Source organism: Martes martes (genome assembly GCF_963455335.1).
Source record: "Martes martes genome assembly, chromosome: 2".
NCBI lineage: Eukaryota > Metazoa > Chordata > Mammalia > Carnivora > Mustelidae > Martes > Martes martes.
In genome coordinates, this window is record NC_137889.1 from 87,946,405 (window position 1) to 87,959,609 (window position 13,205).

General features: G+C 33.3%; 2 protein-coding genes across 2 annotated transcripts in view; both read right to left on the bottom strand.

Annotated features, from left to right (window-relative positions):
- MAPK10 (mitogen-activated protein kinase 10) overlaps positions 1-13,205 on the bottom strand; it is a 136,649-nt gene that overhangs the window by 51,038 nt on the left and 72,406 nt on the right. The window lies entirely within an intron of this gene.
- Positions 7,017-7,350, bottom strand: LOC308338750 (transcription initiation factor IIA subunit 2-like; the record flags this gene model as incomplete). The annotated part of the gene is given in 3 exon segments (XM_080797014.1): positions 7,017-7,231; positions 7,234-7,258; positions 7,261-7,350. Coding segments are annotated over 3 exon segments (330 nt in total).

Here is a 13,205-nt window from a genome sequence, read left to right on the forward strand (position 1 = left end):
TATAGAGTGTGATGACAAGATAATGTGCAAATAGTGACTATTTCTAACATCTTCAACAAATAATATTATAAGGTATGAATAAAATAAAGAAGTATGTATTATAAAAATATGTATCTGAAATTCTAAGTTTAAAAATTATTCCAGTTAATTTTATCAATTAGCTAAGAGCTTACATTTCATGTACTTCTTGTATTTTAACTTTCTTGGTTGTGCGACTTTCTAAAACATCACAAACTGCCTTGAACACAATGTACAAAAAATGCTTATCCTTCTCTGGGTATTTTGGATCAGAATTATGAACATAATTTATTCTATGCACATTTAAGCTTCCAGAAGCTACTGAGTGGAATCATAAAGCACATTCTATTATGTCCTTCCAATAACTGTATCTTTTAATTTTTTTTTTCTCATCATTGGTTACTTTTTGTTATTATGAATGTGTTTTCCAGAGTTGACACCTCCATGAATCCAGACTTGGTTTTACTGTGTCTCAGAGTCAATATTTTGTAAAAACAAAACAAAACAAAACAAAACCAAACTCACATCTATTTGAGATGTAAAGAGTATCAGCGTTTGTCTCCAAATTCTCAACTACATTTTTTTAAAAAGATAATTTTGCCTCGAAAGAGACTTGTCTGTATAGAAAGTTCCAGGAGAGACTATACTATTTTGCAAGTCAACTAGCTGCCTTGGTACTGTGTTGTGCCATTTGTTAGGTGTCATGATATAAAATCATGGCTCCCAAACTTGAATATTCATAACATAGAGAACTTACTAAAATATAGATTGCTCCCCTCTCCCCATTAATCTACAAGATTCTGAGTCCATAAGTCTAGCATGATATTAAAAAAATATCAATAGTAATTGTAATCCAGATGGCCCCAGGACTATATTTTGAGAAATACTAACATAGAAGATACTAAAGTCTCTTGTGAATTACTAAGTCCAGAATTAAGAAAATAGTATTGGGGCGCCTGGGTAGCTCAGTGGGTTAAAGCCTCTACCTTCGGCTCTGGTCATGATCCCAGGGTCCTGGGATCGAGCCCCACATTGGGCTCTCCGCTCAGCAGGGAACCTGCTTCCTCCATCCCCCGCCTGCCTCTCTGCCTACTTGTGATCTCTGTTTGTCAAATAAATAAATAAAATCTTAAAAGAAAAGAAAAGAAAAGGAAATAGTATTAACATATTTCAGGTCTATTACACAAATTAGAATAGGGTCAATTTCATCAGAAGATTAATCCACACCTACTTGCTATGGAAAACTTAAGGGTCATTCATCTGAAAATACTTCAGTGAAAAAAAAATGCTGATATTTATCCCTCTTGCTCATGTCACTTTCCTGAAAAATGATGGGAAATTATAGTAAGTGACACACAGTCTCCCAGCAAAGGGTGAGTGGTTCTGCCCATCATCATCTAGGGAAGGATGAAAATTATATGTTGCTATCACCTGTGGGTACTACTTATAGAACATACAAAAGCTATTCAATATAATGTTCAAAATATTTGACAGTTTATTTCAGTAATTATTCTGTATTTCTTTAAGATAAAATTTGCTCTCAAAAGAACTCTTACTTCTGAGGACAATTTTAAAGATGAGGGTAGAAATTTATATATGACAGAGTTCTGGATCCTGATTTTTATAGTCATGTCTTGAGCTGTTCTTTTACTTTAAAATTCTTTTTACTCTTTTTATTTGAAAATCTTCATTTTCTCTCAAAAGCTACCCCCCGGGGCGCGTGGGTGGCTCAGTGGGTTAAAGCCTCTGCCTTCAGCTCAGGTCATGATCTCAGGGTCCTGGGATCAAGCCCTGCATCGGGCTCTCTGCTCAGCGGGGAGCCTGCTTCTCCCTCTCTCTCTGCCTGCCTCTCTGCCCATTTGTGATCACTCTCTGTCAAATAAATAAAATCTTAAAAAAAAAAAAAAGCTACCCCCAAACTCTGGTAACTGAAATATGAATAAGCGTCTTAATGCATAATAGTAATTAACATTTATTTTTATTATAAATGAGCACAGGAAGAAGAAATATTATGAGCCAAACACATTAAAAAACTGAAAGCTGACAATGTGAGTAAAGGCTATTTGGTCACTGGCAGCAGATTGTGAATGGAATACTATGGGATTCATATTATCCAAAGGCTGATATTTTGAAGCTTGATGTGTATGGATCTCTGTGTCTTATAAATCTATTTATTACTGTAATCTGTATTTCCTTACAAAGCAAAAAATGGAGAGACACTTCACATATAAGGAAATCCAATATATATAAATATGTTGTCACAACAGTAGAATTTTTATTAAGCTATTAAAGGTTTACCTTTGGGGTCCCTCATTTGCACAAACCCCTTATAAGACTGTCTCTAATTTGATATTCATTATGTAAATAAATTATGTTTTTACAAAATACCTCCCTCAAGCTATATGATAATCTGGCCTCATAAAGCCTGGATGTGACCCTACCTGCATTTTGAAACTGGGAAGAGGCCTTGGGGATAAATTAATTTGATATCTGTATTTTATAGCTTAAAAATATCAAAATCCTTTTAAAATGGTAAATACAATGACTTTAAAGAAAGGAGGTAATAAAAACAACTAACACCAGCAGAAATGTAAAATTTTATTTAATGGGAGTTTTGGAAAGCTGTAGTCTGTGCTTTGAGATCCTTTGATTAAATCCATTTTGGGGCATAAGACTATAAAAAAGGGAGATTAAGAAGGGACAATCAGGTTTATAGGAGATCAAGAAAACATCTATATGAAGCATACTGGACAAAACTTTTTATGTTTAAATTTTAAAAAACAGAGACTATCTCTGCCCCCACCCTAGCCCTTCAACCCTCTTATTCCTTAGTCATATTCCCTTCTAATATAGTACCTTTTATTGTAAATTTCATCATGGCATGTTTTCAGTCAGTTCTGTTTACTGATAAATGCTTGGAAACAAAAGTGTCCAGCACATAGTAAGTGCTCAACAATACTTGTTAAATAAATGAATGTCTACTTTAAGTTCAACCAGAGTTTTATTATGGAGATAATATAAAGAATAGGAGAGAGGAAATATTCAAAGAAATGAAAACTGAGAAATTCCAGGAATTGTAAATAGGTTGGAATTTGTGAAACAGATTTAGTCAAGGGAGAGAAATAAGAAAGAAAAGAAAAGAAAAGAAAAGAAAAGGAAAGAAAAGAAAACAAAAGAAAAGATATCCACACCAAGTTACATGGTAGAGGAACAGCAAGTAATCGAAGACCAAGGAAAAAAAATCCTAAATGAAAGCAGACAGAAAGGACAGACTATGTCCAAAAATGACTATTAAACTGACAGCTCCTTATTCACCAAAAATACTGTAAACAAAAAGCCAGTAGAATAGTATCTTTAAAAAGCTGGAAGAAAATAACATGTTAATATAAAGTTCCATATCCAACAAAACTATCTGTCAAGTAAGGGAACTCCATTCAAAAAGAAAAAAAAATGTTTTATCATCAAAGACCTTTACTAAAGAAATTTTAAAGGATATTCTTTAGAGTAAGTAAATAATCTCAAAATACATCACATCAAGAAGAGAAAGGATAAAAACCATATACTCATTTCAATAGACACCGAAAGAGCATTTGACAAAGTACAACATCCATTCATGATAAAAACCCACAACAAATAGGTTTGGATGGGACATATCTCAACATAATAAAAGCCATATACAAAACACCCACAGCTAACACAACCTCAATGAGGGAAAATGAGAGCCTTTCCCCTAAGGTCAGGAATAAGACAAGGATGTTCATGCTCACCACTTTTATTCAAGATGGTACTGGAAGTCCTAGCCACAGCAACAGACAACAAAAATAAATTAAAGGCATCCAAATTAGTAAAAAAAGAAGTAAAACTTTTACTATTTGCAGATGGCAGGATACTATATATGGAAAACCCTGAAAGACTCCACAAAAAAAACTATTAGAACTGATAAATGAACTCACTAAAGTCCCAGGATACAAAATCAACATACAGAAATCAGTTGCATTTATTGCTTTTTTTTTTAAGATTTTATTAATTTATTTGACAGAGAGTGATAACAAGTAGGCAGAGAGGCAGGCAGAGAGAGGGGGAAGCAGGCTCCCTGCTGAGCAGAGAGCCCAATGCGGGCCTCGATCCTGGGACCCTGAGACCATGACCTGAGCCAAAGGAAGAGGCTTAACCCACTGAGGCACCCAGGTGCCCTAATCAGTTGCATTTATATACACCAATAATCAAACAGCAGAAAGAGAAATTAAAAAAATAATCCCATTTACAACAGCACCAAAAACAATAAACTACCTAAGAAAAAAACCTAACCAAAGAGGTTAAAGACTCCAAAAACTAGAAAACATTGATGAAAGAAATTCAAGACAGCACAGAGAAATTGAGACACTCCATGCACATGGGTTAGAAGAGCAAATACTGTTAAAATGCCCACATTACCAATTACAAAGCAATTTACAGATTTAATGCAACCCCTATCAAAATACCAATAGCATTTTTCACAGAACTGGAAATAACAATCCTAAAATTTGTATGAAACCACAAAAGACTCCAAATAGCCAAAGCAATCTTGAAAAGGAAAAACATGGGTTGCCTGGATGGCTCAGTTGTTAAGCATCTGCATTGGGCTCAGGTCCCGATCCCAGGGTCCTGGTATCAAGCCCTGCACTGGGCTCCCTGCTTAGTGGGGAGCCTGCTTCTCCCTCCAACTCGCCCTGCTTGTGTTCCCTCTCTCGTTGTGTCTCTCTCTCCATCAAATAAATAAAATCCTTTAAAAAAAAAGAAAAGAAAAGAAAAACAGAGACACTTGGGTGGCTTAGTCAGTTAAGCATCCAACTCCTGATATTGGCTCAGATTATGATCTCAGGGTTGTGAGATAGAGTTTAAGATTTTAAGATACTAGAAAAAAAAAAAGATTTTAAGATACTCTCTCTCCCTCACCCTCTGCTCCTCCCCTCTCTCTCTCTCTGAAAAAGAAAGAAAGAAAGAAAGAAAGAAAGAAAGAAAGAAAGAAAGAAAGAAAGAAAGAAAGACAAAACTGAAAGTATCACAATTGCAGACTTCAATTTATACTACAAAGCTATAGTTATCAAAGCAGTATGGTACCAACAAAAAATAGACACACAGATCGATGGATCAGAATACAAAATCAAGAAATAAATCCACAATTCTGTGGTCAATTAATCTTTTTTTTTTAATATTTTATTTATTTGACAGAGAGAAATCACAACTAGGCAAAGAAACAGGCAGAGAGAGAGGAGGAAGCAGGCTCCCTGCGGAGCAGAGAGCCGGATGCGGGGCTCGATCCCAGGACCCTGAGATCATGACCTGAGCCAAAGGCAGAGACTTTAATCCACTGAGCCACCCAGGCGCCCCGGTCAATTAATCTTTGATAAAAGAGGAAAGAATATGGAATGAGGAAAAGGCAATCTCTTCAACAAATGGTGTTGGGAAAACTGGACAGCTACATGCAAAAGAATGAAAGTGGACCACTTTTTTAGACTGTATGCAAAAATAAATTCAAAATGGACTAAAGACCTAAATGTGAATCTAAAACCATAAAAATCATAGAAGAGAGCACTGACAATGTCTCTGACATCAGCCATAGCTGCTTTTTCCAGATATATCGCTTGAGGCAAGGGAAATAAGAGTAAAAAACTATTGGGACTACATCAAGATAAAAAGATTCTGCACAGCAAAGGAAACAAGCAACAAAAGTAAAAGGTAACCTACACTGGAAAAAGATATTTGTAAATGATACATCCAATGTAGCGTTAGTATCCAAAATACATAAAGAACTGATATAAATCAACACTCACAAGCAATTTAAAAATGGGCAAAGAGGGAGACAAACCATAAGAGACTCAATCTCAGGAAATAAATTGAGGGTTGCTGGAAGGGAGGGGGTGGGAGGGGTGGGGTGGCTGGGTGATGGACACTGGGGAGGATATGTGCTATGGTGAGGAAAAAACATCTTGTAATCCTAAAAACAAAAAAAAAATAGAAAACTTTTTGAACTACAACTTAATTAAAATGTATCCATGTAAATGTAATTTATTAATACAAAATATTAAAACATTACAAAAAATGGGCAGAAGAAATGAACAAACATTTTTCCAAAGAAGACATATACATGTCCAACAGAGACATGAAAAGATGCTCAACATCACTCATCAGAGAGATGCAAATCAGAACTACAACAAAATCACCTCACACCTGTCAATGGCTAAAATCAAAAACACAAGAAAAAAGTGTGGATGAAGAAGTGGAGAAATAGGAATTCTCATGCTTTATTGATGGGAATGCAGCCACTATGGAAAATAGTATGGAGGTTCCTCAAGAAGTTAAAAAGAGAACCATCCTATGATCCAGTAATTGCACTACTGGGTATTTATCCAAAGAATACAAAAACTAATTCGAATGGATACATGCACCCCATGCTTATTGCAGCATGATTTACAACAGTCAAATTATGGAAGCAGTCCAAATGTCCTTCAGCAGATGAATGGATAAAAAGAAGTGTATATACAATGGAATATTATTCAGTCATAAAAAGAATGAAGTTTTTCTACTTGCAATGACATGGATGGAGCTAGAGAATATAATGCTAATCAAAATAAGTCAATAAAGTCAAATACCATATGATTTCACTCATATGTGGAATTTAAGAAACAAAACAAAGGAGCAAAGGAAAAAAAGAGAGACAAACCAAGAAACAGATTCTTTTGCGGGGAGGGGGGGTTAAAATGAGTTTATTCAAGAATGTTCTTAGGAAGGCAACAATATAAAAAAAAAACAAACTTCTGTTTCTTCATGCTGAAAAGGTAATAGCAGAGGCTATAGTTATAAGCCTCTTTCTACTAGAATTCCGATAGTATATCTAGCACAGAGCAGTCATTTCTGCGATGCTAGAATAAATAAAAAAATGTCTCTGCTATGCTTCTCTCCAAAAAAGAGATGAATAATAAAAGATGATGGCATTAAAAAAAGCTATTTTTTTCTATTCATTCTGTAGAACTGGAGCCAGTATCTTTACCATCAGTGGCTACAATTTTCACTTTATCCACCTTAGTAAGTTCTGTCACCTTTCTGAATTCAATATCGTTCAATACAAAATTCCACTCTTTATCACAGAATCTGTTTGTATTTAGAGAGCTCCTGAAATTGACTCTGTTCCTGGCCCTCTGCACCAATACTGAATTTATAGCTTTATCAAAATGAGGTAAACTTGAAGGGCAAGTTGTGGGGGGAGGTGATCTGTTGAGACTGTATGAGCTCATTAAGGCTGCCCTGGAGACTGTTTCCCAAAGAGGTATTTCTGTACAACTGATGAGCCATGGCTTAGGAGGAAGAAATTGTTTTTCTTATTCACACTTGCACTGATGTCCTGTGGGGAAGGTGCTTCCCACCACGGATCGGAGAGAAGCAGCACAGTCAGCCAAGAAACAGAATCTTAACTACAGAGGACAAACTGATGGTTACGAGAGTAAAGGGAGAGGGAGGATGGCTGAAGTTGCTGATGGGGCTTAAAGAGTACACTTATCAAGAACAGCACTGAGTGTTCATAGCAGCAATGCCCACAATAGCCAAACTGTGGAAAGAGCGAAGATGCGCTTCAGCAGACAAATAGATAAAGAAGATGTGGTCCATATACACAATGGAATATTACTCAGTCATCAGAAGGGATGAATACTCCACTTTTGCATCAACTTGGATGGGACTAGAGGAGATTATGCTGAGTGAAATAAGTCAAACGGAGAAAGTCAATTATCATATGGTTTCACTTAATTGTGGATGCATAAGGAATAACACGGAGAACATTAGGAGAAGGGAAAAATGAAGGGAGAGAAATCGGAGTGGGAGATGAATCATAAGGCACTATAGACTCTGGGAAACGAATTGAGAGTTTTAGAAGGGAGGGGAGTAGGGGGATGGGTGAGCCTGGTGATGGGTATTAAGGAGGGCATGATTGCATGGAGCACTGGGTGTTATATGTAAGTAATGAATCATTAAACACTACATCAAAAACTAATGATATGGGTGCCTGGGTGGTTCAGTTGGTTAAGCGACTGCCTTCTGCTCAGGTCATAGGCCTGGAGTCCCAGGATCAAGTCCTGCATCAGGCTCCCTGCTCGGTGGGGAGCCTGCTTCTTCCTCTGACCCTCTACCCTCTCACGCTCTCTCTCTCACTCTCTCTCTCTCAAAGAAATAAAATCTTTTAAAAAAAATTAATGATGTACTGCATGGTGACTAAGATAACACAATATAAAATAAAATTAAATTAAAAAAAGAACACTGAGTAATGTATAAAATTGTTGAATCACTCTATTGTACACCTGAAATTAATAGAACACTGTATGTTAACTATATTGGAATTAAAATGAAAAAACTTGGGGCGCCTGTGTGGCTCGGTGGGTTAAGCCTCTGCCTTCAGCTCAGGTCATGATCCCAGGGTCCTGGGGTTGAGTCCCGCATGGGGCTCTCTGATTGGCAGGGAGCCTTCCTTCTCCTCTCTCTCTCTGCCTGCCTCTCTGCCTACTTGTGATCTGTCTGTCAAATAAATAAATAAAATCTTTAAAAAAAATAAAATTAAAAAACTTAATAAAGGTACACAAAGAGAAATAAGAAAAACAGAGTGTTCTGGTATATTTCAAAATGGTTCCTTTTCCCGCTATGGGAAAATGAGGCAATCTTTCTCAGATATTTTCTGGAAACTGATCAAGTTCCTAGAGGTAAATCTAACGATGTTGTGGTCCCATATGACTGACTCTCCCTGGAGTTTTTAAATCTGAGAGGTGTCTACACTGAGTTTTTAGAAATTTGTTAATTACAGTTCATATTTTTCTACCCTTGACATAAATCCCTGTATTTGTCTGTTTCTCTTGGTTGGGGGCAGTAGCTTTCTCTGCATCTTCCCACTCTTACAGATCCAAGAGAGCAGATGATTTTCAATCTGTTCAGCCTTTTTACTCCTTCTTAGAATGGAGTGATGACTTCTAAGCTTCTTACATGTGGAACTGGAAACCAAAGGTCTATTTTATTTGATTTGATATTATGATGAGACATTATATTCATATTTTTATTTTCATACTATTTGTTGTTGATGTGGAAAAATAAACCTGATTTTTAATGTTGAAAAAAAGGAAAATACGCTTAAAGGGCCAAATTGCAAGAAGTAGTGGTAAGCCAAGAAAATTCTTTCATATAAAGGTGAATCTAAACAAGCTCTAACTGTATGCAATATTATAATAATATTGTCAATTCATGAGGCTAAAGAAAAAGAACTAAAATACTGGGTACAGATAACATATTTAAGTTGGTACAATAATAACCTAAATTAGTTTATGCTAAGATCCTTGTGTGTTCAGGAGAAAGATAAATATTATCCAAATTAAAAAGGCAATTTCCCACATGTTGAACTTTGGAATTAATAATAATCATTGGATTATTATTATTTATTCTATATTATTAATAAATAATATTATTATTAATAATTGATAAAATATTGATTAAATAATATTTAAGATAATTAATAATAATAGCTACAGTATAAATACTAATAGGAATCTTAACAAGCCAATTCTAAAATGTTTGTGGAAAAGCAATGATTCATTAATAGCTAAGATACCTGAAGAAGGCAAAAAATGTGAGATATTTACCTTACCTGATATATGTATATATTATACATTTGTATTAAGAAAAGGTAGTAGTGGTATAAAGATAGAGAAAGAGACCAGTGGAACAAAATAAAGGGCCCGGAATCTAAAACCCTCTCCCTCAGTATGTGGAAACTTAGGACAGTAAGCCTTATAGACCAGTAAAGAAAGAATAAGCTAGTCAATAAATGGAATTGAAATAAAATAAATTAGATCCCTCTTTAACCCCAACACAAAAATCAATTCCAAGTGAACTAAATGCTTAAATGTAAAAGATTAATCTTTAAAACCACTATAGTAAAATTACAAGTAGAATATAAAAGCATAAAAGGATTCGTAAGACATAAAAATACATGCACACTAAAAAAAAAAGATTGCCAAAGTCCAAAATCACTATAAAATAAAATAGGAAAACTATCTAAATACAGGGAGAAGATATTTGCAATACATAAAAACTGAAAAAAAATTTGTCAGAATATATAATGAACTCCCACTAATCAATTTTTTAAAATACAATAAAAAATGTTTAAGAGAAACTTTACCAAGGGGAAAATATTAATGGCCAATAAACACTAGAAAAGATGCTTAGCCTCCCTTGTAGTTAAGAAAATATAAATTAGCCTCCAATAAAATACTATTTTATATCCAAGAGACTGGTAACAAATTAAAAAACAAATCTGACAATACCAAGAGTTAGTGATGATGGGGAGTAGACAGTTATATTTATTTATGCTACTCTAGAATTCAATCTGATGTTACATTGTCAGGTTTAAAATGTACACCCCTATGCACCCAAGCATTTATCATTTAAAAAAAACAAAAACAAAAACAAAAAAACCTTTCCCATGTGCTCCTTTCCCTTGTATCTCCCATGAGATACATATTTATAACTTGATTGTTTATAAAAGCAAAAACAAAAACAAAAAACCTGAATATATTCCAAAGCCTATTTATAGGAGAATGAATTCACTATGGAATATTGAGACTGCAATACTGTATATCAATGAAAATGAATGAACTATCTAATGGATCAACATGAACAAATCTCAAAAATTTAATGTTAACTTCAACAAAAAGCAAGTAGCAAAATAATGTGTCTTGTGTAATATGTAAAACATATAAAACTAAACCATATGCTGCTTAGAGATAAATATACCTGTGGTAAAATATAAAGAAAGTCAAGAAGATTGTAAAAATATGTACTTAGGATCTCTGGGGAGAGTGAAGGATATAACTGGGGAGACACAAAAAGACTCAAAGATATTGGTAATATTCTATTTTTTAATCTGAGTGATAGTATATGTGTATTCATTTTTTGATCTTCAAAAGCTGTATATTTAACATCAATTCACTTGATGATATATTTTGTAATTCTTAAAGTAAGAATTTCTGCTATAATGAAATTCATTTGATCTCCCAAAATTATCTCAGTAGTTGAGTTCTGATCCTTCTGTAGAGAGTTAAAAACATTTGATTTGAAAAAATTCAGTTAATATATATTTTTAAATATATTTACTAATAAAGTAGCATATAAATATGTAACATTTTAAAAACAGCATTTAGCTATCTAAAGTTCTTAATGCTAAAAATAACATGCTGAAATATTTTAAATGTAAAGGATAAAAGGGATAATGTCTTATTAATATTTTAAATTTTGTTGTTGAATTGGTTTATATATTCAGAAGACATGCATAGCTCATATTGCAAGGATTTCTAGCAATCATTCATTTTGAAAATCCCTTCATATAAGTAAGGATATGTTGATTAAAATAATATGATCTTCTTATGATGTATTATATGGATACATATTGTATCCATATGTATATATATATTGCATATCTCTAACTCCATTTTAAAGACTCTATTTAACTAATAAATTTAGATACAATTTTATTGCCTCTTCAGATAACTCATTTCTAATAATAGAGAATTTTAAAAATAATCTATCTTTCATTTTAAATGTTTAACCTTATGATAGTCAGTGTTCATAATTTTTTTGCTTGAAAAAGAATGACTTAAACTTTAACTAACATGTTTGAAATCATTAAAAGACCACATCCTACACTCAGAGAAGCCACTTTAGAATATAATTAGCATTTGTCCTTCAAGAAATTTACAAATAGATCCCTATAAGAAGAACCCCAGAAATAAGTCAATATAAAAATATCAAGTGTAGGCATTGAAAGCTCATCTACTATGAGTTTTTAACATTAGTAGCAGCCTAAAGCTTTACTTACAAAGGATTTTAATATCCAAATTAGAAATGATACCCAAGCAACTTCTCCCCAAAAATGTATTCAAATAAATGTTAATCTGCACTTCTTAACTCCGTTGTAGAAACCTGATTTGATTTTTTAAATAGAAAATGAGAAGAAAGTAGTGAAAATCAATCATTTTAATTTAGAGATGGCAAATATTCATTTCAGTCACCACAATGAACTGAAAAAGCAGATTACAAAGTTAACAGATTGAGTCTATTTTCATCAAATGCCTAAAATTAGCCAAAACTTAAGAACTGTTTCATGTTGATGTCCAAAGACCAAAGTAAAGTTTAAAATCCCTTGGAAATGAGAAAAAACAATCCTGTTTCTCAGAAATCTGAAGAAATTTAGTTTTTATCAAGCCAACTGACTTTGAAACAGCATTAAGATAAACACGAATGTGGTAAATTTATTGATGTTATTTAATAAACTGAGTATTTAGAAGACAAAACTACAATATAGACAAAAAACTTTAAAAAATAACTGTGTCATAAATAAGACTAGAAAAAAGAATAGAATTAAAAACAGTGCAGTTTTATTTTTACAAAATAAACCTTTTTAGGTTAGTTCTTACATTCAATAAAAATTAATTGAATGCCTAACTCAGTCATTTCCCAAACCTGTCCTTTAATACACACAGAGAGTATTTGTATAAAACTGTATATATCCATATAAGTAGTATGTTATTCCTCAAAGCAAATAGCTAATCATAATATGGTTAGGATACACTATGTTAGTAATTAGGTTTACTTTAATTATACATTAAAACCCCATTATTATAGGTTTGATTTTATTTTTGAATCATAGTCATTTAAGCAGAGGCTTTATCTTTAATATGATGAAGACATAATATCTTCATAAGTAACCAACTTAAGAAAATAAATTATTACACACCCATATAACAATAACACAGTGTCTGTATCTATTTAATACTGAAGAGCTCCTGGAATCTTTGCTTCTTAACTATTAGCTGCCCAAGATCACTTTTACTTATTCAAGTGACAGAAATTTTTTTCTTCAGAAGTTTTATATAATCATTATTAACTAATGAGGTTTTAATTTTTGCACTTGTTAATAATGTGGAAAAAATAAGAACAGGTATTGGATCTATTATTCCTAGAAGTGAAGTAAATGACAAAAAGAATTTTAAAAGATGTTGGTCAATTTTAAAATGAAATTCATATGTGTTAATATAAACCTCCCACGTTTTTAGGGTGAAAAAGAATCTAACTGGTTAAAGATTTCCATGTCAAGTGAATATTTCTTAAAAGCACAA